The sequence below is a fragment of the Eptesicus fuscus genome, chromosome 5, assembly GCF_027574615.1.
Source record: "Eptesicus fuscus isolate TK198812 chromosome 5, DD_ASM_mEF_20220401, whole genome shotgun sequence".
Classification (NCBI taxonomy): Eukaryota; Metazoa; Chordata; class Mammalia; order Chiroptera; family Vespertilionidae; genus Eptesicus; species Eptesicus fuscus.
The window spans coordinates 17,501-44,716 of record NC_072477.1 but is presented as its reverse complement, the minus strand read 5'-3'; the positions used below and the strand labels follow the sequence as shown (position 1 = coordinate 44,716).

The 27,216-nt window shown below is 49.3% G+C and overlaps 1 protein-coding gene and 1 pseudogene across 1 annotated transcript; one reads left to right on the top strand and one right to left on the bottom strand.

Annotated features, from left to right (window-relative positions):
- The first annotated feature begins 10,615 nt into the window (after positions 1 to 10,615).
- On the top strand, positions 10,616 to 17,628 carry LOC129148932 (disintegrin and metalloproteinase domain-containing protein 29-like). The gene is made up of 2 exons (XM_054715390.1): positions 10,616 to 13,013; positions 17,458 to 17,628. Exon 1 carries the CDS (start codon positions 10,616 to 10,618, stop codon positions 12,809 to 12,811), a length of 2,196 nt encoding a protein of 731 aa, XP_054571365.1. The 3' UTR covers positions 12,812 to 13,013; positions 17,458 to 17,628.
- Positions 13,809 to 18,138, bottom strand: LOC129148931 (Ig heavy chain V region 1B43-like; annotated as a pseudogene).
- Between the last annotated feature and the right edge of the window lie 9,078 nt (positions 18,139 to 27,216).

The window sequence follows — 27,216 nt, the reverse complement described above, 5'->3', positions numbered from 1 at the left end:
AGAATTTCTCACAGGAAAGGCAACTTAAACCCTGAGAGGAATTCCTCCCTCCCAGCCTCCCTTTCTCCCTTTGCCCTTCCCCTGGGAGGTCTGTATGGTCAGAGGGTGCAGGGATCATGCCCATAACATATAACATTCTTAATGTTGTGGACGAAAGGGGCCACATGATGACCTGACAAGCTCAGGGGCAGCCTGCATAGCAGTCTTGCAAACACAGAGACCTAAAGTAACCACAAAGGATGGTCTGAAATTAAACTTTAACTAAACGCAGTATGGTGGGCAGTTACATCCTAGGCAGGTATCTTCACTGACAAGATCAACCTTTACCTTAATGGAGCCTATCTGTCTTTTTGCATCCTATCTAATAATAGACAAATATGCAAATTGACCCCGCCTTCGACACACCCACAAGCCACGCCCACCATCCAATCAGAGCGAGTATGCAAATTAACCCAAACCAAGATGGCTACAGCCACAGAGAGCAAGGTTTCCTAGGTAACAGAGGAAGCCAAGCTTTCTGCCAGCCATTGCAGGCCTAAGCCTCCACTCAAGCTACAAAGTTTCAATTATAGAAGGTAAACTAATTCAAACAAATGGCGGCAGAATGGAGCTTGAGAGAGCAGGCCAGGGTTGCCGCTGGCAACAGGGGAAGCAAAGCTTTCCGCACACCCTGGCCAGGCCCACCCGCTTAAGGCAACAAAGTTTCAATTATAATCCCAACACAAATGGCTGCCAAAGCCCCAGGCTTGGCTCCGCTCCAGGCTACAAAGTTTCAACTGTAGAAGGAAAATAAATTCCAGACAACAGGGCCTCCGCTTGGGTTGCCAGGGGGCGTGGCCAGCCTGCAAACCACCACAGGCCCCTTGCTGAGGCCTCCCCTCGCCCCAAGGGAACCCCCACCTGATCCAGGACACCCTTCAGGGCAAACCAGCTGGCCCCCACCCCTGTACCAGGCCTCTATCCTATCTAATAAAAGAGTAATGTGCAGATTGATCATCACTGCAACACACAATATCGCTGCCCCCATGTGGTCAAAGATCCTGCCCCCATGTGGACACAAGATGGCCAGCAGGAGAGGGCAGTTGGGAGGCACCCGGCCTGCAAGGGAGGACAGTTGGAGGTGATCAACCCTGCAGGAGAGGGCAGTTAGGGGTAACCAGGCTGGCAGAGGAGGGAAGTTGGGGGCAAACAGGCTGGCAGCAGAGTGGTTAGGGGGTGATCAGGCTGGCAGACAGAAGCGGTTAGGGGCAATTAGGAAGGCAGGCAGGCAAGCAGTTGGGAGCCAGCAGTCCTGGATTGTGAGAGGGATGTCCGACTGCCCGTTTAGGCCCACCATCGGGCCTAAACGGGCAGTCAGACATCCCTCCAGGAGTCCCAGATTGGAGAGGGTACAGGCTGGGCTGAGGGACAACCCCCCTCCGTGCACGAATTTCGTGCACCGGGCCTCTAGTCTATGATAATGTACCCTTGAAATGTCTGGGTAAGTTGTAACTTCCCTTCTTCTGGAGCCCCTGGGGCATAACCAAATGTGGTGGGTGCCAGGACAGATACCACAAACCCCTTCATTATCAGGTTAATTGTTCCTTCACCCAACTAAGTACGTGTCCATCATTTTACTTTTGATCCAGTCCCAGGGGTGTTCCCCGTTTTGCTTTATCCCACCTCCTTAATCTATCACCAATGAATTTCATGTAACCCATCTATGTCCCTCCTTTGATGGCAATTTATAAATACAAATGTAACCTGGCATTCTCCGGAGCATTATCTCAATTCCTTGAGGTTCTGCTTCCCAGCTTATGAAGACAGTTTGGCTCAAATAAACTTACAAAAATTCTTTACAGGTCTCAATGTTTTTTTACGTTAACAATGTAAAATTTACACCTTCTCACATTAGACATATGATTTGGAAATATATTCCTTATGTTTATGTTTGTTTTCATTTGCTCAACTGAATTATTGGCATGCCAAAGTCTTTTCTTTTAACCAAGGCTAATTTAACAATATTTTTTAATGGGATCTCTTTTGCCAGTTCTTACAAAAACTCCCTAGAAAATGCTGAGCCTCCGCTGTCCATGTGGATTGGCCACAGCAGACACAGGGACTGGAGCGGGTTCTGGTACCAGAGGAGAGTACTGCTACCCATAAATGTGGATGTGACCATGGAACTGGGTGAGTGGAGGAAGCTGGATTATTTTGAGTCACGTGACAGAGATATACCTGATGCTCAAGGACAGAGAGTTACTGGGCAAATGGATTTAAAGCCTCCTCCAGTGAAGGCCCAGAAGGAAGTGCAGGGCATGAGAGAGACAGCTTGTATATGTGTAGGAAATACCTGAAAAATGATGAGCAGAAGTTTGTGAGAAGTAGAAATGTTAAAGATCATGTAGGCAGGAATTAAGTATAAATATTTCTCTTTTCCGGGTCCAGCACGGCTAGAGATCGGTCTGGTTCCTAAGTAGGGGCGGCTGGGGATTGAGAAAATGAAGGAAAGAGACAAACTCAGAGATAGAAGGAAAAAGCTAGGGCCAGGTGGGACAGCTGTCCTCTGATGGAGAGACAGTGACTCAGATCTGATACAGCACATTTATTTTATACAGTCTGATTACAACAAGGGTGGATTAACATGTATACAAAGGTTCTTGTTTTGGCAACACTTGCTGCACCTCCCACTGACCATTAGCTACTTAGGAAGGAAATAGGGAGGGCTACAAGGTCAGGCTTAATTATGCTAGGAGAGCTCTGCCCTCCAGGCTGGGACTTGTTTGTGGCCCTGCCACAGGTCAGCCTGAGGCTTGATCCTAGAGCCACTCTCTACAATTAAGAGAAATAAGGAACCTGTCACTGCAAACTGGTGGGAAGGGGTTCCCTGTTTCCTACATGAACATTCACACAGTGTCTCTTCTCCAGAAGTAACACCTTCCAAGTCCAGGGATCCACAGTTGGTCACCTTTGGTATCATTATGGATTTGGTCTTACCATGAATCACTCAAGCTACATAATTCATTGGTGTTCCATTTATGAAATCGGTTAGTACTTACCAGGAAGAGTGAACACTGCTCACTGGAGGAGCCATGGTGATGGTGTGTCTGTATGAAAACTCTTCATTTCATTAGACCCTGAGGCCTGTCTCAGTCCATCCTGGTCGTCATCATCATCATCATCATCATCATCATCACCACCACCACTGGCTTACTTATAATAGTTCTCCCACTCATTTTCTGTAGACATAGTTGTTGTCAACAAATATTGATCATTTACCTTATTTTTTGTAATTTATCTAATGAACTTGAATTTTCCCTCTGCCCTATATTGAGCACATGGGCAGTGCCCCCACTCTGACCCTAACCTAGTGTGTGACCTCTTTTCACAAAAGAACAAAATTAAACACCATTTGATGTGAAGACTGGAGAAAGCCTGCCCCCCACCACCCCCCGTGATTTCCTGTTCTCACAGCACCTGGAACCTGCAGATGCTCCAGTGAGAAGGATCTTGGCTGGTCCTCGGGCGGGTAAAACACAGGCCACTCAAGTCCTTTCAGGGCAGCCAAAGTGACCGGGCATATGTGAGGGTCATACAGATCTACAACCCACTGGTCCCCATTGCAAGAATACAGCCAGGGGCCCTGAGGGCAAGACCATGGAGGATATTGGGCAGGTGTATCCTCAGCAGAAGAAGCAGGAGCTAATGCAGGTACAGGGGACTCAGAAAAGCAGGCCTGGGGGGGTCATCATCTCTGATGATCATCAGGAGGTCATGAATCCCTTGCCACCCTTGATCATGATCATCTGTCCTGGCCACAGAGTCTGTCCCATCCATGTAGGTGGACCTGTGGGGGCACTGCCTTGTCTCTGCCGTTTTCCTGTCTGAGGACAAGGCTCTGTTGGGAAGCTGAGGTGGAGGAGATGCATCCCCTTTGCATAAATAGTTCCTGTCTTGAGCTTCAGGCTGCACGTGGTGGTGGGGGTGGGGGAGGGGCGGGTCTCCATGGGTGGGCATGTGCTGCTGTGGCTGGGAGCCTCAGATGATTGCAACAGCCTCCTGTGCTTTATCCTCTGCACATTGCTCAATGCCTGTGACTATGGATCCACCCTTCCTGCTCAGAGGCAGGTCTGTGTCTCTGCCCCAACCCTAGGCTAGGCCCTGAGACTGGCTTCCACCCATCCTGAGGCCTGGGCAGGAAAGGAGACTAGGCAGCGGCCGCTCAGCTGGGACACTGCAGACAAGAGCAAGTGGGGAGCCTTGGGACAGGACAGTAGACAGGGTCCCCAACTGACCCTTCTTGGGCCCACAGATTAGAGCCCCGAGAGCCCCTATGCCTGCAGGAGGGGTCAACCTAGAGGAGAAGGAGGAGAAGGAGCAGGAGGAGGAGGAAGAGCAGTGCTTTGTCAGTGAACTCAGGCAAGGCTGCTCTCCCAGATCACCTGTGGGGCCAGCAGTGGGCAGGTGAAGGGGGTCATCTCTGTGAAAGGCATCCAGCTTCCACAGGATACCTTAGTACCAGCTCAGGCTTGGGGTCTGTCCAGTTAGGGTCTCCATCCCATTGGTCATCTTTCTTCCTAACATCAAGCCCCGAACAGCAGGACCCAGGACCGGGCATCCCACATGGAGATGGACTCACTGTTCAGTGAACCCCAGCTCCACCAGCCAGTTCCCTGAGGAGCCACTGTCTCCTCCTGCATCTGCATTTCTAGGTGACTCCAGGGTTGGTTACACCCAGATTCCCAAAACCTCTGGAGGAGGAAAGAAACTTTGGCCACGATACTAAGGAGAGAGAGAGAGAGAAAAGGTCTGAGGCCCAGGAGAGGAAGGTCTTGAGTTTCGTTTGGGATCAGCGCCTGTGAGGCTCCAGCAAGGATGTTGGTCTGTAGTTCTGAGACCTTGGAGAATTCTTCTCTGGTTTGGTATCAGCATAATGCTGCCTGGTAAGTGAGTTTGGCAATGTTCCCTATAAGTGACCACACGAGTGACCCTGCTTTTCCCTCTCCCAGCCTGAATGCCCACTCATTTGCTTTATTTATTTATTTATTTATTTATTTATTTATTTATTTATTTAAATTTAATAAATCTTTATTGTTCAGATTATTACAATTGTTCCTCTCCCCCCACCCCATAGGTCCCCTCTACCCGGTTCCCACTCCACTCTCTGCCCTTACCCCCCCTCCCCACTGTCCTCCTCCATAGGTGTATGCTTTTTGTTCAGTCTCTTTCCATACCCCCAAGAATTGTCAGTCCACTCCCTTTCTATGCCCCTGATCTATTATATTCACCAGTTAATACTGTTCATCAGATTTTTTATTCCCTTGGTTTTTAGATTTACTTGTTGATAATTACATATTTGTTGTTCATAATTTTTATCTTTTCTTCTTCTTCCTCTTCTTAAAGAATACCTTTCAGCATTTCATATAATTCTGGTTTTGAAGTGATGAACTCCTTTAGCTTTTTGTTATCTGTGAAGCTCTTTATCTGGCCTTCAATTCTGAATGTTAGCTTTGCTGGGTAGAGTAACCTTGGTTGTAGGTTCTTGCTATTCATCACTTTGAATATTTCTTGCCACTTCCTTCTGGCCTGCATAGTTTCTGTTGAGAAATCAGCTGACAATTGTATGGGTGCTCCCTTGTAGGTAACTAACTGTTTTTCTCTTGCTGCTTTTAAGATTCTCTCTTTGTCCTTTGCTCTTGGCATTTTAATTATGATGTGTGTTGGTGTGGTCCTCTTTGGATTCCTTTTGTTTGGGGTTCTGTGTGGTACCTGGACTTGTAAGTCTATTTCTTTCACTAGGTGGGGGAAGTTTTCTGTCACTATTTCTTCAAATAGGTTTTCAGTATCTTGCTCTCTCTCTTCTTCTGGCACCCCCATTATTCTTATGTTGGTACGCTTGAAGTTGTCCCAGAGGCTTCTTACACTATCTTCAACTTTTTGGATTCTTTTTTCTTTTTGCTTTTCCAGAGGAGTGTTTTTGCTTCTTAGTATTCCAAATCTTTGACTTCATTCTTGTGATCCTCTAGTCTGCTTTTAGGTCTCTGTATAATATCTTTTATTTCAGTCAGTGTATGCTTAATTTCTAGTTGATCCCTTTTCATTTCCTCCAGGTTCTCATTTAATTTATCGGCCTTTTCTAGGAAATTCTTGAAAAACCTTATAACTGTGGTTTTGAAGTCTATATCCAGTCTTTTGCTTTCCTCCATTTCCTTCAATTGTGGCCTGCCTCTTTATCTGCGCATTTTAGCTGCTTCCCTGAGTTGATGAAGTTGCTTTGTGTGTTAGGTGTCCTAGCAGGGCCCAGTAGCTCAGCCTCCCCAGTTACCTGTGGTGGACCCTCTTTGTGCACCCCTTTTTGGCCTGTATGTGCAGTCTTGGTTGAGTTAAACCTTGCTTGTTGTTGGTATCACTGGGGGTAATTGATCTCCAAGCCAATTGGCTGTGAGGATCAGCAGCATCTCCACTGGGAGGGCTTCTGTGCTCAGCTTGGTTGGGGCGGAGTCTCAGGGTGGTGCAGACAAGCTTTGGTTTCCGTCAGCCCTGCCCTAAAAGGGCCCTGTACTCCATATCCCACGGCGATGGTTGCACGCACCTCTGAGAGAAGGCTGCTCTTGAGTTTCGCCCGCTACCAGGCAGTCTAGTTTCTCCCCAACTGGAGCTGGATATCAGTGTAGTCAGGAGGTTTTGTTTTCCTCCCAAAGGAGAAAGCTAGCCACTGTGAGGGCTTCTGTGCTCAGCTTATATGGGGCGGAGTCTCAGGGTGGCGCAGACAAGCTTTGGTTTCTAATCAGCCCCGCCCTAAGAGGGCCCTGTTCTCAGTGTCCTGCAACAATGGCTGTGCACCTCTGAGAGAAGGCTGCTCTCAGTTTCACCGGCTGCCAGACACTCTAGTTTCTCCTAGAGCTGGATATCAGTGCAATCGGGAGGTTTTGTTTTCCTCTCCGAGAGTGCTAGCCGTGCATTTGCTTCCCTCTCTCCGCATGCTGCGAGTAAGCCAGCCATATTCACCCACTCGCCCTTTCTGCACCCACAGATCTCCGCACCTCCACAGCCCCTGAGGCTCAGTGTCCTTTTTTTTCTTTTTCTCTAATTTTAGAATTTCCATTCAGCCAGCTTTCCGGTGGTTCTGGATGATGTCCGCTGTTTTCCAGTTGTAGTTTTAAAATTATTGTGGTAGGCAACAATTAGGTGTTTACCTATGCCGCCATCTTTGTTTCTCTCCCCTTCATTTGCTTGAACTTCACCTTCTAGATCCTAGCTTCCCCACTCTGGGATTCTAGTAAGGGCAGTGCCCAGAGCCTCCTCCATCATGTGCTATACGGCCTTGGGCCTGCCAGGTACTTTCCTTTGGACTGAGTTAACCTGGTAGTTCAAAGTTCCTGAAGGTCATTGCTGGGCTGTGTTGTGTAGTCATGATGATCCCTAGGAATTGGTGCAGTTCAACCTGGCCCAGGTTGAGCTGCACCAATTGATGGTCCTGGGTGAGTGCCTCAGAGGTTTATTGCCAAGGCCAGCCATCCTACCAACAGGCTGGTAGGGACACATACTCCCTGTACTGCCTTTTTTATCCAGGGCTAGAAGGATGACAGTATCCATCCAGGCTCAGAGCACCTCACTTCCTCAACTTGGGGTCCTGATAGATGTGCATTTGTGGCCACTGCTAGAGAATGCCTCTCAGACATAGACACAGGATTGGTGGCTGGCTTCGTGCATTGATCAAATTCTTCCTGGAGGTGCCACTGTTGAAACTCCCATGGGCACCCTGGTGTGGCATCCTGCAGGATCCCAGCCTCCATGGCAAGGGCAGTTCCTTTTCTGTTGCAAATTCCGTTGTAGCTGCATTTCTCAGGGACACAGACACATCTCAGAGGAGCCAAATTCTGTTTCAGAAGGTGTTTCTACTGGCTTTCCAGGGCATGGCAGGTAACAGATTTCACAGGCCTGGCAACTTTCATTCTTGCTGCTAGCGTTCATCCAGCAAAGTCACCCCTCTTGGAGATCAGAGGCTGCTGGAAGGCCGGGTGCTACTCCTTCCACCTGGGTCCCCGTGGGTGCTGGCACCCTGCAGCCTCCACACCTCACGTCTCCTGCTGTACCAGCAGGAAGTGGCAGGATCGCTCAGCCTGTACAGAGCATCCAAGAGGGAAGGCAAATGTATTTAGACTTTGATAACTCAGGTACCCACATGCCACCCTCTGTGGAAACTGAAGAGCAGGTGAAGGAGTCTGTCTGTATCACAGTATGAGGGGTAGGTGAACACTGTGGGAGGACTCAGAAGTCTTTCAGTGGGAAAGGAATGTGGGCAGAAGAGAGAACAATGTATAGCCCTGGAAATACATCCATGACCACATTATGCTCAAATAGTGACTGTATCCTTTAGTAAAAGGACAGTTGCCACCCAGTACTAGAAAACCATGATCAATTCTTATTGGGACCTGTGAGTGAATTTCTCATCCCCTCCTCAAGAAACTGCACAATTTAGATAAAAATGTATAAAATATTGGTTCTCATGATAGGGAAAATGAGACATTTTCAGGGGACTAGCAAACTGAATTAGTCCCAGTAACCTGCTTTCTACTGCACTCTCTTGTTTGGAGGTTCTAGCAGGGGAGCGCAGCTACTCGTATACCCTTGACCGAAGACCGGTCCTCTCCTCTGGGGGGAAGGTCGTCCTCTTCGACCGAGCGTGCAGCTTCGGGAGGGACGCACATGGGTCGGTGCGGGAGGAGGGGGACACCCGCCTAGCCAGCCAGATCAGCCGAATCAACCCTGGCGATCAATGGGGTGACAGATGTCTCAGCCAGATCGCCCTCACATCCTCTACTGCACTCTCTTGCTAGCTGGTAATTAATTCCATTTGTAAAGAATGTGGGAGATGGGTCTGGCCAGTCCTTAGTTCCTCCCATGCCAGGTGTGTCCTGGTTATCTGAGCTATGCTGTGCTCAAGGCCACAAGCTTTCTACAAGATATCTTCTAAGCACAATAAATCTTTCTCTGGCCTGGTTTGTTCTTTTTAAGCCTTTCAATATATATGGATAAAATTCTCATTGTCCAGGCGGTACAGGATCTGAATCTTAGAGTCCCCTGAACCAGCAGCACTGTTTTCATTAAAGGCACTTTACCAAAGCTCACAGTGTCGGATTGTCACTTCCCTGCCAATTTCATAAATTCCACATTCCATAACACTCTCCCGAAGGACACCCACAGAGGCCCAATGTGTCTTCAGTGGAGAGCTGGTCAGCATGTGCAGACGAAGCATCTCTCAAAGGCCAAGGAGAGAACCACATGGAAGGGCTCCAGGGAACAACCCCATGGCTCCCACTGGACCAGAAGTCCTTCCCGTCATCAGCAGCTGGAGGAGGAAAAGGAAAACCTCGTCCAGGAAGCCTCAGGTAGACACTGGGAGACGCTTCACTCACTAGGCCCCAAAGAGCTTCCAAGCAGCAATCAGCAGGAGCTCACTGTTGTGTTAACGTAAAAAAAAAAACCCAAAAAACATTGAAACCTATAAAGAATTTTTGTGAGTTTATTTGGGCCAAGCTGTCGACATATGCCAGGAAGCAGAACCTCAATGAATTGAGATAATGTTCCAGAGAATGGCGGGTTACATTTGTATTTATACATTGCAATCATAGGAGGGACATAGATGGGTCACATGAAATTCATTGGTGATAGATTAAGAAGGTAGGATAAAGCAAAGTGGTGGGAAACCCCTGGGACTGGATCAAAAGTAAAATGATGGACACATACTTAGGTGGGTGCAGGAACAATTAACATGATAATGAAAGGATTGGTGGTATCTGTCCTGGTGCCCACCACATTTGGTTGTGTCCCAGAGGCTCCCAAAAAAGGGAAGTTACAAGTTACCCAGACATCTCACAGATGTGTTTATCTTAGAGGCAAAAAGGTAAATGGGCTCAGAAAAGATCTAAGTTGATCTTTGTCAGGGAAAATACCAATCTAGGACATGACTACCCACCGTAACCTGTTTGTAGTTAAATATTTCATTTTCAGACCATTTTTTGTGGTTATTTTAGGTCTCTGAGTTTGCAAGATTGCCACACAGGCCTCCCCTGAGCTTGTCAGGTTAGCATGTTGCTCCTTTCTTCCACAGTTGGAAACTTCTTAGCTGCAGACCAGAAGAAGATACATATAGTTACTGAAAGGAACCATGTCAACACCTACGAGGGTAAAATTCACAAAGTCCAGTTCGCCTGCCAGAGGCGTAGGAGAAGCGGCCCAATCACAAGGACAGCAGTGACCCTTGGGAATGATGCAAGCGCACCGTGATGACGGGGTTGTTGGGACTTTAACTGCTGAAACTACACAGCCTGTGTGCAGGTTGGAGAGGGAAGACTGAGGTGTGCAGGAGAGACAGGGCTCTGCTTCCTTCTCTCTTATTTCCACCTTAGCATTCAGATCCGCCTCTCACCTCCCCACCCCCACCCCAGCTGAATGCATGTCCAGCTCCACCCACTGACACGCCCTGTCATTGTTACCTCAGCAACCCTGCCAGGGTGGGTTTTCTGTCACTATCCCCTTGGCAGGAAGTGGCCACAGCAGATGGTGGGGACCCAGCTTCACTGAAGAACCTCTCTCTCTTGGTCCCCGTTGACAGTTCTCCCTCAACAAGGGCATGAGGCTGGAAGGGGATCCCATCACGCTGAGGACGCCCATCTTGCTGTTTGGGCTCTGGGTGGTGCTGGCTCCCACCCAGTGTTCTGAAGGTCGTCCCTCCTGGCGCTACATCTCCTCGGAGGTGGTGATTCCCAGGAAGGAGCTGCACCATGGCAAAGCCCTGCTGGCAGCAGGCTGGCTCTCCTACAGCCTGAGGTTCGGGGGCCAGAGACACGTCCTCCACATGCGGCGCAAGAGACTCTTTTGGCCTGGGCAGCTGGTGGTGATGACGCAGGATGACCAAGGAGCCTTGCAGGTGGACCACCCCTTTTTCCCGCTCGACTGTTACTACCTGGGCTACCTGGAGGACGTCCCTCTCTCCATGGTCACTGTGGACACGTGCTATGGGGGCCTGGAAGGAATCATGAAGGTGGACGACCTTGCCTATGAAATCAAACCCCTCAAGGATTCCCAGAGGTTTGAGCATATCATTTCTCAGATTGTAGCCGACACCAACGCCACAGGACCTACGTCCAGGCTGGGATACAAGGCAGAGAGGCACCCTCTGCTCTCCAAAGTGAACACCAGTGCAGCCTCCAGGATCAGCAGTAAGCTCTATTCATCCCACAGAGGAAACCTGAAAGCCTGCCTCATGAGTTCCAAGTCCATTTATACTCTGTACAGAAATGTGTCAGAGAACATCAAATTCCTAGTATATCTAGGGAGTTTAATGGACTCCATGTTCCGAGGCCTTGACATAAGGTACTACATCAGCATCCTGGTCATTTATAATAAGAGGGATCCAACCGATATGACCAACTTTTATGTGCCGTTTGGTCCATTTGCTCAGAATTATCGGCACAACATTTATAATCCTTTTCGGCCCTATTCAGGCTTAATGGTGCTTAAAGATGAACCCCATGAACTTAATTTTAATCCCATTTTGAACAGTATGTGTACGCCCCACAGTCTGGTCTATGTGGGTCACCTGTACAGACATGTATTATTGTTGGCAGTAATAGCCACCCAGCAAGTTGGGAGGACAATAGGTGTGTATATGGATACAGCTGATTGTGTTTGCCAGCGAAGGACCACCTGCATCATGTACAGGTACCCCGTGTTGACAGATGCCTTTAGCAACTGCTCCATGGCATTCCTACAAAACTCCTATAGTGCTGACCATGCAGCATGCCTCTACTTAACTGGATTTGTCCATGCAAATGAAAGCCTGACAGTCACTCGATGTGGAAACTCTGAGGTGGAAGACAAAGAGCAGTGCGACTGTGGGTCCTTCAAGGAGTGCTATACCAACACCTGCTGTAAAACCGACTGCAGCTTCACACCTGGAAGCATTTGTGACAGAGAAAGATGCTGCACAAACTGCATCTACACACCCGCGGGGACGCTGTGCAGACCGATTCAGAATATCTGTGACCTTCCGGAGTACTGCATGGGGAAGGAAACGAGCTGTCCTATGAATTTTTATCTGCAAGATGGAACCCCGTGCACCGAGGACGGCTACTGTTATCATGGCAATTGTACCGACCGCAGTATGCACTGCAAGGAGATCTTTGGGGAAGGGGCACTGAATGCTCCAGCAACCTGCTACTTCTTCAATTTCCTGGCAAACCGATTCGGACACTGTAGAATTACTCATGTGTTCAATCCAACCGGTTGTAGTACCCGTAACTTATTGTGTGGACGCCTACAGTGTACAAACGTTACTCATTTGCCTCACGTGCAGGAACACGTGGCTTTCCATCAGTCTTTCCGGGGAAACACCTGGTGTTTTGGACTGGATACACACCGTGGAGCAGAAACAACCGACGCTGGTTTTGTGAGAACTGGTACCCCCTGTCGTTCAAAAAAATTTTGTGATAAGGGCTCCTGTAACTCTTCCATAGAAGCCATAAACTACAACTGCCACCCTTCGAAATGCAACTACAGGGGCGTGTGCAACAACCAAGGGAACTGCCATTGCCATGTAGGCTGGGACCCTCCCCGGTGCATAAACCCTGGTGCCGGAGGGAGTGTGGACAGCGGACCCCCGCCAAGAAGAACTCGGAGTGTGAAGACAAATCCTATGTCAATCGTGCATTTGAGAGTCGCTTTTGGTCGCTTGCTTGCCCTCGTAGCCGCACTGCTCTTCGGGGTAGCCACGAATGTGAGAACTGTCCAGACCACTACAGTCACTGAAGTGCAAGTTGGAAAGTAAACAACAAGTCAGCCTTCCGACCCCTGTACAACTCAGGCAACATGAAGAAACACCTGAAAAAAGTCACCATAACCCACTGGCAGAGCTCAAGCCCACCTTCTGAATGGCTGCAGGGGTCCTGTCCATATCTTGGGTGTGCACACCATGAATGTTTTCACATCACTCTCTCTGACAGCTCGCTGGCCAGCATGTGCAATAAAGCGTGAGTACCGCACTTTAGCATCCTGTGCAGTTCTTATAGGTATGTAAGAGCCCTGAGTGAGCCTGAGACTCGGGTCTGGACAGGAGACCTGGTCAGCATCTGACCTTGCTCTGTGGATGCCTGTCCCAGGATTAGTGACAGTGGCCACAGATTCCTGTAGGACCAATTCCTGACAGTTACCCACAATTGTGCCCTGAGCACCAAGTGTTCCCCAGTCCCTAGGTAAGGTCACTTTCTCTAAACAGGTTGGGTCTTCCCAACAAACACACATCAAATCCCTGACTGTTTCACAGGCCGTGGCTGTGGGCGTGGGCTAAGAATGAGGTTTCCTTGTCTGCTAATGACAGCTGAGCCCAGCGGAGAGCACCCTTCCCTGTGTGGAGTGGACCAGTCAGTGGCACTCAGTCAGAAAGGAGGAAGAAGTGGCCCACCTGACTCTGGCCTCAGGGGAGCCTGCACATGGGCCTCTCCTCTCCCCTGTGCACTGCAGAGGGTGGCAGTGAGTGCGAGCTGAGTCCTGGGAAGGCATCAACACCCTCTTCCCCACAGGCCTGTGGGGCTGGAAACCTCCCTCCTCTGTGTCTTCATAGTTTTCCCAGAAATGCCATTGTACAATGTCATGTAAAACAGATGAAAGTATAACTTTACCTGAACACTTTAAAATTAGAAATTTCTTCCATGCAACACAGGAACATCATGTGAGATTTAAAAGTCAAAATTCCCACAAATTGGTGGACCTGGGTGTTTGTGGTGGACAGACATGTTCAGAGCTGAAGTTGGGACACAAGTGGTCCCTTATTGACGGAAACTGTCTTCTGTGATGGGTAATGTGGCGTAGCTGGGAAGAAAGAGCAGGTTCCCAGGCTCATGGAGCTCAGAATCTAGGACCAAGTAGGTGAGAACGATAACAGCAGGCGACAATGGGTCCTGGTGGGGTGGTGAACTTGGTGAGGAGAGTCCCCATCTCTGTACCTGTCATCTGCCAGCTGCAGTGTTACCTCCTCCTCTGGGGTCTGCAATGAGAAAGCGGGAAATTAGCGCCTCAGAGAAAGAAGAAGAACCCTCCATGGAGGCAGATGAGAATTTGAGAGGAAATCCCTGTGACCAACAGGAAGGCCCTTCCCTCTCCACCTCCCTCTGCCCCTGCTCCTGGGTCTGCTCTCTGTGCTGTGGTGTCCTGATCGCCCCCTGCAGCCCATCCCTGCTGTCTTTCTCAGGAAGGTTAGTGTCTGGGGTCCACTGACTTCCCCTCACTCTCTCACACAGTAATACACGGACATGTCCTTGTCTCTCAGGCTGTTCAGAGTTAAGTAAACTTGGCACTTGGATGTGTCCCTAGTGATGCTGAGGCGGGATTTTAGTGTTGAGTTATAGTCTGTACCTCTACCAGACCACATAACCCCGACCCACTCCAGCCCCTTCCCTGCATCCTGGCTGGTCCAGTGTACACCATAGCTTCTCAGAGAAAATCCAGAGACAGTGCAGGTGAGGGAGAGGGTCTGCGAGGGCTTCACCAGTCCTGGGCCTGACTCCTGCAGCTGCACCTGGCACAGGACACCTTGGGACAAGGAGCATCAGTCCTGCCAGTCACACACAGCCATCCCACAACCCCTTCCTTCCTGACCCCTAGACCCTCAACCTGGGGGGCTGTCAGCAGGCACAGGAGAAGACCCAGCAGTCAATCTCATCTTCTTCTAGGGCACAGCTCTGCATTCCCAGAGACCTCAACCTTATGTGAGGAGAGAGCTGAGAGCCTGCACAGCCCAGGAGAGTTTATACCCTGGAGTTTGAAGGGAAATTTGAATGTGGGGCAGCCTTTTCCTTATAAGTAGAGGTCCTGAGGTCTGTATTCCCTGGTCATTTGGGGCATCTCTTCCCTTGACGTCACTTACCAGCTAAGTAAGGATAAGGGGGCCACCTGAGTCATGAAGCACATTGGAGTTAGTTCAAGGACAACCTCACCTGAGCTAAGAGGTAATGTTTGACTAGATGAGTAGGTTCCATTGGTAAATTCTCATTCATCTTTCAAACAAATTTAATAGGGATTAGCATTTGTTTAGCTTCTGAAATTCAACAATTACATAATCTACAAGTACCAAAAGTTTATCATTGTCATTTCATACAGTAAATATGTTCACGTTGGTGTAAAATATTTTTAAAAGCACAGCCATTTTTCCATCACATTGTCTTCATTTATGAGGTTACTTGGATGTGAGTAACTGCTTTCCAAGCACAAGAAAAAGGGATGCCTTTGATTCTTGATGTTGGAACCTTTTTATTGTGTTATAACACACTGTGCAAACTCTTCCCTTAATCAAGCCATGGCTTACTGCAGAAACCCCGAACTAATCATATCAGAAATGATCATGTTATAAACTGGAGAAAATATTAGAAATGAAAACAGTGATTATGCATGTGTATCATTGAGAATCTTTCATATGTTGAAGTGATATGGCAGTCTGTTAAGTGACCTGATTTCTCAGTCTAGTGTTATCAGTGATGTTGGGGTTCAGAGTGAGGGAAATTGGGGACTTCCTAGTATACATTTTCTCAGAGGAAAGGGAACTTCAAGTATTTCAGGTAGCTGTCACACCCAGCCTCCCTCTGCCCTGTTCCTGAGGATGCTCACTGTGGTCAGAGGGTGCTGGGCTCTCCCCATAACATACCACAGCCTTAATGAGCAATGCACACATTCTCCATCAGGCACAGGATTCAGAAAATATTCTATTGCTAAGTTGTCATTTAATTTCCTTGATGGAATATTTGGTGGAATAAATATTTTGCTTTTACTAAGTTCGGTTCATCAGTATTTTCTTTGATGAGACCTGTTTTGGGTGATTTTACAAAGAATTCATCAGAAAATGCTGGGCCTCCACTGCCCATGTGGATTGGCTACAGCAGCCACAGGGACTGGAGCAGGTTCTGGTAGAAAAGGGGAGCGCTGCTGGGAAACAACCCATAAGTGTGGACGTGATTGTGGACCTGGATGATGGGAGGAAGCTGGACTTGATTTGAGTCACATGACAGAAACATGCCTGACGTTCATGGACAGAGGGTTACTGGACATGTGGGTGTAAAGTCTCTGCAGTGAAGGCCCAAAAGTAAGTGCAGGGCATGATAGAGAGAGCTCGCATCATCGTAAGAAATACCTGAATAATGATGAGCAGGAGTTGATTGAAGTAGAAACATTAAAGATCATGCAGGCAGGGATCAAGGGAAATAAGGAACCTGTCACTGCAAAGTGGTGGGAAGGAGACCCCTGATTCCTACATGAACATTCTCACAGTGTCTCTGTTCTAGGACCAGGGTATTCCCACTTGGACACCTTTGGGGTCATTCCTCACAAGCTCTCGCCATAAATCACCGAAGCTTCATAATTCATTGGAGTCCCATTTATGAAATCTCTCCACACTCACTGGGAAACGTGGACATTCCTCACTGGAGGCGCCAAGGTGATGGTGTGTCTGTATGAGGGGCCTTCAGTCCATTAGACCAGGGTTCCTGTCTCAGTCCATCATCTTCATTGCAATCATCATGGACATCATCATCACCACCACAATGTGCTTACTTTTAACCATTCTTCTCATTTTCTGTGGACATGGTGGTTGTTCACACACAATGAGTTCTTATAAGTAAACAAAGCAGGCGCCTCCTCTTCAGAGGCCATTAGGGATTGAGACCCCAATGGCCCAACTGTAAGTTGAAAAAGGCTTTGAAAAACCTGATGACAGATTGGTGGGAAAGGACAGGTACCCACCAAGACATTGGGCAAAGCGTTCTTTCCAGTTCTATTATTACCACCATTTGTCAACATCATCATCACCATCTTCATTTGCTTATTTATATTTAATCTTCTTGTTTACTTTAGATATGGTTTTTGTACACCCATAAGGACCCTTTTTTCATTTTTTGCTCATTTTGTATAGTTGTATGTAAAATGGGGGGAGGGCATGGTCCATTTACTTTTTTGTTTGACTTCTAACAACTGCTGGCACATCCAAGCCCTCAGGGTCACCTGCCCCTGCTGTGGGTTGGCATTGCTTCCTGATGGAGAGCAAGACCCTCCTGTGGGTGGATGTGGGGCTCCCTGTGTTTGGTGCGCTGAGCTGACAGCTCTTCCAGGGGTCAATGTGGACCCATAGAGAATGGGTGAGGTCAGCAGCCCTGAGTGTGCTCAGGCCTTTCGGCAGAGAGAGGGCCTGTGATCTCCTTGGAACTTGGAGGAGGAGGGCTCACGGAGAGTCAGAAACTGAGGGAGCTGGGCGCCCCCTGAGGGAGGGATGCAGAACTGTGCACACAGCCCAAACACAGCAACCCAGCTGCGGAGTTCACACTCATTAGTAAAACATTGAAAAGAGTGAAAAAAGCCACTTTTAGAATTTGTGAAGGAGTGCATACGTCATGTCACCTGCAAACAATGCCCCTTGCTCATTGTTTTCTGTAGTGAGAACATGAGAAAGAAGAACCGTCCCTGGAGGCAACTGAAAGCTTGAGAGGAAATTCCTTCGCCCAACAGGAAGGCGCTTTCCTTCCCACCTCCCTCTGCTCCTTTTCCTGGAGCTGCTCTTTGGACTTGGTGAGGTCATGAGCTCCCCCTTGCATTCAGAGTGCCCCTGCAGCCCAGCCCTGCTGTATCCTAAGGGAGGTTTGTGTCTGGGCTCACACTGACTTCCCCTCACTGGGTGTCTCGCACAGTAATACACGGCTGTGTCCTCGGTGGTGTGGTCACGGAGTTCAGCAGCAGGGAGTACTGGTTTTTGAATGTGTCTCTGGAGATGGAGGTTTGGCTCTTGATGGAGGGGCTGTAATAAGTGTTCCCACTACCACATATGAGCCCCATACACTCCAGCCCCTTCTCCACGGGTTGGCTGATCCAGCTCCAGCAACTATCAGTGTTCATGGCATAACCGGAGACAGAGCAGGTGAGGGAGAGGGTCTGCGAGGGCTTCACCAGTTCGGGGCCGGACTCCTGCAGCTGCACCTGGGACAGGACACCTGGGGAAAAGGAGCCTCAGTCCCTCTCAGTCACTTGCAGTCACAGCCATGCCATGACTCCTGTCTGACCCCTGAGACTCTCACCTTGGAGGGCTGTCAGCAGGCACAGGAGAAGACCCAGCAGGCTCATCTTCTTCTAAAGCACAGCTCTGCCTTCCCAGAGACCTCAGCCCTGTGTGAGGAGTGAGCTGTGAGCCTTCACAGCACAGGAAAGGATGTACCCTGGGCCTTGAACAGAAATTTGCTTTTAGGGCCGCCTTTTCTATAAGTGGAGGGTCTAATGTCAAGCTTCCATGGTCTTTCTGGGACCTCTGTGGGGGCATCTCTTCCCTTGACCTCACTCTGCATATGAGTCAGGGACAGGGGGCCAACTGGGTCATGAGACATATTATAATTACGTAAAAAAAAAATCCTTAAACTTTCTCCTTAAAATTAAGGAGAAATGGTGGTCTAGATGAGTAAGTTCTCATGCATCTTTCATACTGATTTAAATGAGATTAGTATTCGTTCCAAGAGTTTTTGACTCAATACTAGTATGTACACCATTTTCTACTTTTTATATCATAATTTCACACAAATTATTTCTACTTTCTTACAAAAAAAAAAAAAAAGAAAAAGAAGTAAAGAACATCCCCTCTCAATATTTTATATCTTAACTAGAGGCCCAGTGCACAAAATTAATTCACGGGGGTGTGTAGGGGGTAGAGGGGTTGTGTGTGTCCCTCAGCTCAGCCTGCACCCTCTTCAATCTGGGACCTTCTCGCAATCTGGGACTGCTGGCTCCCAACCGTTCAACTGCCTGCCTGCCTGATTGCCCCTAACCACTCTGCTGCCAGCCTGATCTATGCCTAACTGCTCCCCTCTGGGCTCGATTGCCCCTGACTGCCCTCCCTTCCAGCCTGGTCTTCCCTAACTGCCCCCCCCCCTGCAGCCTGATTGCCCCCACTGCCCTCCCCTATAGGGCTTGTTCCTCCCAACTGCCCTCCCCTGCAGGCCTCATCACCCCCAACTGCCCTCCTCTGCAGGTCTGGTTCCCCCAACTGCTGGCCCTGCAGGCCTGGTTTTCTCCCAACTGCCCTTCCCTGCAGGCCTGGTTGCCCCCACTGCCATCTCCTGTAGGGATGGTCTCTCTCATGCAGGCCTGGATCCCCCAACTGCCTTCCCCTAAAGTCCTGGGTTCCCCCCAACTGCCCTCCCTGCAGGCCTGGTTCCCTCCAACTTCCTTCCCTGCAGGCCTAGATCCCTCCACCTGTCCTCCCTGTAGGCCTGATTACCCACAACTGCCCTCCCCTGTAGGCCTTCTTGAGGCAGCCATCTTGTGTACATGGGGACAGCCATCTTTGACCACATGGGGGCCGCCATCTTGTGTGTTGGAGTGGCGGTCAATTTGCATATCACATCTTTATTATATAGGATTATGGTGTTATTTTGATCCCAGAAACTACCTCCCAAGCACAGGAACGTGGGACATTCTTGATTTTTGATGTTGGAAAATGTTACTTTGTCTTCAGATTGTTGTGCAAACTCTTCCTTTATGCAAGCTCATGACCTATTGCAGAGACAACAAATAGTTCCATCAGAAATAGTCATGGCTCTACGTGGAGAGAAGACACGAAATAAAAGCAGTGATCATGTATGTGCACAACATAGAATCACTCATATGTTGAAGTAATGATGGAAGGAGCTTGACCTGTTTTCTCGAGTGTCATCAGTGATGTTGGGGTTCAGAGGGAGGTGAGTGAGGAGAATTCCACCATAGAATTTCTCACAGGAAAGGCAACTTAAACCCTGAGAGGAATTCCTCCCTCCCAGCCTCCCTTTCTCCCTTTGCCCTTCCCCTGGGAGGTCTGTATGGTCAGAGGGTGCAGGGATCATGCCCATAACATATAACATTCTTAATGTTGTGGACGAAAGGGGCCACATGATGACCTGACAAGCTCAGGGGCAGCCTGCATAGCAGTCTTGCAAACACAGAGACCTAAAGTAACCACAAAGGATGGTCTGAAATTAAACTTTAACTAAACGCAGTATGGTGGGCAGTTACATCCTAGGCAGGTATCTTCACTGACAAGATCAACCTTTACCTTAACGGAGCCTATCTGTCTTTTTGCATCCTATCTAATAATAGACAAATATGCAAATTGACCCCGCCTTCGACACACCCACAAGCCACGCCCACCATCCAATCAGAGCGAGTATGCAAATTAACCCAAACCAAGATGGCTACAGCCACAGAGAGCAAGGTTTCCTAGGTAACAGAGGAAGCCAAGCTTTCTGCCAGCCTTTGCAGGCCTAAGCCTCCACTCAAGCTACAAAGTTTCAATTATAGAAGGTAAACAAATTCAAACAAATGGCGGCAGAATGGAGCTTGAGAGAGCAGGCCAGGGTTGCCGCTGGCAACAGGGGAAGCAAAGCTTTCCACACACCCTGGCCAGGTCCACCCGCTTAAGGCAACAAAGTTTCAATTATAATCCCAACACAAATGGCTGCCAAAGCCCCAGGATTGGCTCCGCTCCAGGCTACAAAGTTTCAACTGTAGAAGGAAAATAAATTCCAGACACCAGGGCCTCTGCTTGTGTTGCCAGGTGGCGTGGCCGGCCTGCAAACCACCACAGGCCTCTTGCTGAGGCCTCCCCACGCCCCAAGGGAACCCCCACCTGATCCAGGACACCCTTCAGGGCAAACCAGCTGGCCCCCACCCCTGTACCAGGCCTCTATCCTATCTAATAAAAGAGTACTATGCAGATTGATCATCACTGCAACCCATAATATAGCTGCCCCCATGTGGTCAAAGATCCTGCCCCCATGTGGACACATGATGGCCAGCAGGAGAGGGCAGTTGGGAGGCACCCGGCCTGCAAGGGAGGACAGTTGGAGGTGATCAACCCTGCAGGAGAGGGCAGTTAGGGGTAACCAGGCTGGCAGAGGAGGGAAGTTGGGGGCAAACAGGCTGGCAGCAGAGTGGTTAGGGGGTGATCAGGCTGGCAGACAGAAGCGGTTAGGGGCAATCAGGAAGGCAGGCAGGCAAGCAGTTGGGAGCCAGCAGTCCTGGATTGTGAGAGGGATGTCCGACTGCCCGTTTAGGCCCACCATCGGGCCTAAACGGGCAGTCAGACATCCCTCCAGGAGTCCCAGATTGGAGAGGGTACAGGCTGGGCTGAGGGACAACCCCCCTCCGTGCACGAATTTCGTGCACCGGGCCTCTAGTCTATGATAATGTACCCTTGAAATGTCTGGGTAAGTTGTAACTTCCCTTCTTCTGGAGCCCCTGGGGCATAACCAAATGTGGTGGGTGCCAGGACAGATACCACAAACCCCTTCATTATCAGGTTAATTGTTCCTGCACCCAACTAAGTACGTGTCCATCATTTCACTTTTGATCCAGTCCCAGGGGTGTTCCCCGTTTTGCTTTATCCCACCTCCTTAATCTATCACCAATGAATTTCATGTAACCCATCTATGTTCCTCCTTTGATGGCAATTTATAAATACAAATGTAACCTGGCATTCTCCGGAGCATTATCTCAATTCCTTGAGGTTCTGCTTCCCAGCTTATGAAGACAGTTTGGCTCAAAAAAACTTACAAAAATTCTTTACAGGTCTCAATGTTTTTTTACGTTAACAATGTAAAATTTACACCTTCTCACATTAGACATATGATTTGGAAATATATTCCTTATGTTTATGTTTGTTTTCATTTGCTCAACTGAATTATTGGCATGCCAAAGTCTTTTCTTTTAACCAAGGCTAATTTAACAATATTTTTTAATGGGATCTCTTTTGCCAGTTCTTACAAAAACTCCCTAGAAAATGCTGAGCCTCCGCTGTCCATGTGAATTGGCCACAGCAGACACAGGGACTGGAGCGGGTTCTGGTACCAGAGGAGAGTACTGCTACCCATAAATGTGGATGTGACCATGGAACTGGGTGAGTGGAGGAAGCTGGATTATTTTGAGTCACGTGACAGAGATATACCTGATGCTCAAGGACAGAGAGTTACTGGGCAAATGGATTTAAAGCCTCCTCCAGTGAAGGCCCAGAAGGAAGTGCAGGGCATGAGAGAGACAGCTTGTATATGTGTAGGAAATACCTGAAAAATGATGAGCAGAAGTTTGTGAGAAGTAGAAATGTTAAAGATCATGTAGGCAGGAATTAAGTATAAATATTTCTCTTTTCCGGGTCCAGCACGGCTAGAGATCGGTCTGGTTCCTAAGTAGGGGCGGCTGGGGATTGAGAAAATGAAGGAAAGAGACAAACTCAGAGATAGAAGGAAAAAGCTAGGGCCAGGTGGGACAGCTGTCCTCTGATGGAGAGACAGTGACTCAGATCTGATACAGCACATTTATTTTATACAGTCTGATTACAACAAGGGTGGATTAACATGTATACAAAGGTTCTTGTTTTGGCAACACTTGCTGCACCTCCCACTGACCATTAGCTACTTAGGAAGGAAATAGGGAGGGCTACAAGGTCAGGCTTAATTATGCTAGGAGAGCTCTGCCCTCCAGGCTGGGACTTGTTTGTGGCCCTGCCACAGGTCAGCCTGAGGCTTGATCCTAGAGCCACTCTCTACAATTAAGAGAAATAAGGAACCTGTCACTGCAAACTGGTGGGAAGAGGTTCCCTGTTTCCTACATGAACATTCACACAGTGTCTCTTCTCCAGAAGTAACACCTTCCAAGTCCAGGGATCCACAGTTGGTCACCTTTGGTATCATTATGGATTTGGTCTTACCATGAATCACTCAAGCTACATAATTCATTGGTGTTCCATTTATGAAATCGGTTAGTACTTACCAGGAAGAGTGAACACTGCTCACTGGAGGAGCCGTGATGATGGTGTGTCTGTATGAAAACTCTTCATTTCATTAGACCCTGAGGCCTGTCTCAGTCCATCCTGGTCGTCATCATCATCATCATCATCATCACCACCACCACTGGCTTACTTATAATAGTTCTCCCACTCATTTTCTGTAGACATAGTTGTTGTCAACAAATATTGATCATTTACCTTATTTTTTGTAATTTATCTAATGAACTTGAATTTCCCCTCTGCCCTATATTGAGCACATGGGCAGTGCCCCCACTCTGACCCTAACCTAGTGTGTGACCTCTTTTCACAAAAGAACAAAATTAAACACCATTTGATGTGAAGACTGGAGAAAGCCTGCCCCTGCCACCCCCAGTGATTTCCTGTTCTCACAGCACCTGGAACCTGCAGATGCTCCAGTGAGAAGGATCTTGGCTGGTCCTCGGGCGGGTAAAACACAGGCCACTCAAGTCCTTTCAGGGCAGCCAAAGTGACCGGGCATATGTGAGGGTCATACAGATCTACAACCCACTGGTTCCCATTGCAAGAATACAGCCAGGGGCCCTGAGGGCAGGACCATGGAGGATATTGGGCAGGTGTATCCTCAGCAGAAGAAGCAGGAGCTAATGCAGGTACAGGGGACTCAGAAAAGCAGGCCTGGGGGGGTCATCATCTCTGATGATCATCAGGAGGTCATGAATCCCTCGCCACCCTTGATCATGATCATCTGTCCTGGCCACAGAGTCTGTCCCATCCATGTAGGTGGACCTGTGGGGGCACTGCCTTGTCTCTGCCGTTTTCCTGTCTGAGGACAGAGGCGCTGTTGGGAAGCTGAGGTGGAGGAGATGCATCCCGTTTGCATAAATAGTTCCTGTCTTGAGCTTCAGGCTGCATGTGGTGGGGTGAGGGTCGGGGGGGGGGCGGTTCTCCATGGGTGGGCATGTGCTGCTGTGGCTGGGAGCCTCAGATGATAGCAACAGCCTCCTGTGCTTTATCCTCTGCACATTGATCAATGCCTGTCACTATGGGGCCACCCTACCTGCTCAGAGGCAGGTCTGTGTCTCTGCCCCAACCCTAGGCTAGGCCCTGAGACTGGCTTCCACCCATCCTGAGGCCTGGGCAGGAAAGGAGACTAGGCAGCGGCCGCTCAGCTGTGACACTGCAGACAAGAGCAAGTGGGGAGCCTTGGGACAGGACAGTAGACAGGGTCCCCAACTGACCCTTCCTGGGCCCACAGATTAGAGCCCCGAGAGCCCCTATGCCTGCAGGAGGGGTCAACCTAGAGGAGGAGAAGGAGGTGAAGGAGCAGGAGGAGGAGGAAGAGCAGTGCTTTGTCAGTGAACTCAGGCAAGGCTGCTCTGCCAGATCACCTGTGGGGCCAGCAGGGGGCAGGTGAAGGGGGTCATCTCTATGAAAGGGTCAGAGTCAGGGTCAGGGTCAGGGTCAGGGTCAGGGTCGGGGTGAGGGTCGGGTTCGGGGTCAGGGTCGGGGTCGGGGCTAGGGCTAGGGCTAGGGCTAGGGCTAGGGCTAGGGCTAGGGCTAGGGCTAGGGTTAGGGCTAGGGCTAGGGCTAGGGTTATGGCTAGGGTGAGGGTGAGGGTGAGGGTGAGGGTGAGGGTGAGGGTGAGGGTGAGGGAGAGGGTGAGGGTGAGGGTTAGGGTGAGGGTTAGGGTTAGGGTTAGGGTTAGGGCTAGGGCTAGGGCTAGGGCTAGGGTTAGGGCTAGGGCTAGGGCTAGGGCTAGGGCTAGGGCTAGGGCTAGGGCTAGGGCTAGGGCTAGGGCTAGGGCTAGGGCTAGGGTTAGGGTTAGGGTTAGGGTTAGGGTTAGGGCTAGGGTTAGGGTTAGGGTTAGGGTTAGGGTTAGGGTTAGGGTTAGGGTTAGGGTTAGGGTTAGGGTTAGGGTTAGGGTTAGGGTTAGGGTTAGGGTTAGGGTTAGGGTTAGGGTTAGGGTTAGGGTTAGGGTTAGGGTTAGGGTTAGGGTTAGGGTTAGGGTTAGGGTTAGGGTTAGGGTTAGGGTTAGGGTTAGGGTTAGGGTTAGGGTTAGGGTTAGGGTTAGGGTTAGGGTTAGGGTTAGGGTTAGGGTTAGGGTTAGGGTTAGGGTTAGGGTTAGGGTTAGGGTTAGGGTTAGGGTTAGGGTTAGGGTTAGGGTTAGGGTTAGGGTTAGGGTTAGGGTTAGGGTTAGGGTTAGGGTTAGGGTTAGGGTTAGGGTTAGGGTTAGGGTTAGGGTTAGGGTTAGGGTTAGGGTTAGGGTTAGGGTTAGGGTTAGGGTTAGGGTTAGGGTTAGGGTTAGGGTTAGGGTTAGGGTTAGGGTTAGGGTTAGGGTTAGGGTTAGGGTTAGGGTTAGGGTTAGGGTTAGGGTTAGGGTTAGGGTTAGGGTTAGGGTTAGGGTTAGGGTTAGGGTTAGGGTTAGGGTTAGGGTTAGGGTTAGGGTTAGGGTTAGGGTTAGGGTTAGGGTTAGGGTTAGGGTTAGGGTTAGGGTTAGGGTTAGGGTTAGGGTTAGGGTTAGGGTTAGGGTTAGGGTTAGGGTTAGGGTTAGGGTTAGGGTTAGGGTTAGGGTTAGGGTTAGGGTTAGGGTTAGGGTTAGGGTTAGGGTTAGGGTTAGGGTTAGGGTTAGGGTTAGGGTTAGGGTTAGGGTTAGGGTTAGGGTTAGGGTTAGGGTTAGGGTTAGGGTTAGGGTTAGGGTTAGGGTTAGGGTTAGGGTTAGGGTTAGGGTTAGGGTTAGGGTTAGGGTTAGGGTTAGGGTTAGGGTTAGGGTTAGGGTTAGGGTTAGGGTTAGGGTTAGGGTTAGGGTTAGGGTTAGGGTTAGGGTTAGGGTTAGGGTTAGGGTTAGGGTTAGGGTTAGGGTTAGGGTTAGGGTTAGGGTTAGGGTTAGGGTTAGGGTTAGGGTTAGGGTTAGGGTTAGGGTTAGGGTTAGGGTTAGGGTTAGGGTTAGGGTTAGGGTTAGGGTTAGGGTTAGGGTTAGGGTTAGGGTTAGGGTTAGGGTTAGGGTTAGGGTTAGGGTTAGGGTTAGGGTTAGGGTTAGGGTTAGGGTTAGGGTTAGGGTTAGGGTTAGGGTTAGGGTTAGGGTTAGGGTTAGGGTTAGGGTTAGGGTTAGGGTTAGGGTTAGGGTTAGGGTTAGGGTTAGGGTTAGGGTTAGGGTTAGGGTTAGGGTTAGGGTTAGGGTTAGGGTTAGGGTTAGGGTTAGGGTTAGGGTTAGGGTTAGGGTTAGGGTTAGGGTTAGGGTTAGGGTTAGGGTTAGGGTTAGGGTTAGGGTTAGGGTTAGGGTTAGGGTTAGGGTTAGGGTTAGGGTTAGGGTTAGGGTTAGGGTTAGGGTTAGGGTTAGGGTTAGGGTTAGGGTTAGGGTTAGGGTTAGGGTTAGGGTTAGGGTTAGGGTTAGGGTTAGGGTTAGGGTTAGGGTTAGGGTTAGGGTTAGGGTTAGGGTTAGGGTTAGGGTTAGGGTTAGGGTTAGGGTTAGGGTTAGGGTTAGGGTTAGGGTTAGGGTTAGGGTTAGGGTTAGGGTTAGGGTTAGGGTTAGGGTTAGGGTTAGGGTTAGGGTTAGGGTTAGGGTTAGGGTTAGGGTTAGGGTTAGGGTTAGGGTTAGGGTTAGGGTTAGGGTTAGGGTTAGGGTTAGGGTTAGGGTTAGGGTTAGGGTTAGGGTTAGGGTTAGGGTTAGGGTTAGGGTTAGGGTTAGGGTTAGGGTTAGGGTTAGGGTTAGGGTTAGGGTTAGGGTTAGGGTTAGGGTTAGGGTTAGGGTTAGGGTTAGGGTTAGGGTTAGGGTTAGGGTTAGGGTTAGGGTTAGGGTTAGGGTTAGGGTTAGGGTTAGGGTTAGGGTTAGGGTTAGGGTTAGGGTTAGGGTTAGGGTTAGGGTTAGGGTTAGGGTTAGGGTTAGGGTTAGGGTTAGGGTTAGGGTTAGGGTTAGGGTTAGGGTTAGGGTTAGGGTTAGGGTTAGGGTTAGGGTTAGGGTTAGGGTTAGGGTTAGGGTTAGGGTTAGGGTTAGGGTTAGGGTTAGGGTTAGGGTTAGGGTTAGGGTTAGGGTTAGGGTTAGGGTTAGGGTTAGGGTTAGGGTTAGGGTTAGGGTTAGGGTTAGGGTTAGGGTTAGGGTTAGGGTTAGGGTTAGGGTTAGGGTTAGGGTTAGGGTTAGGGTTAGGGTTAGGGTTAGGGTTAGGGTTAGGGTTAGGGTTAGGGTTAGGGTTAGGGTTAGGGTTAGGGTTAGGGTTAGGGTTAGGGTTAGGGTTAGGGTTAGGGTTAGGGTTAGGGTTAGGGTTAGGGTTAGGGTTAGGGTTAGGGTTAGGGTTAGGGTTAGGGTTAGGGTTAGGGTTAGGGTTAGGGTTAGGGTTAGGGTTAGGGTTAGGGTTAGGGTTAGGGTTAGGGTTAGGGTTAGGGTTAGGGTTAGGGTTAGGGTTAGGGTTAGGGTTAGGGTTAGG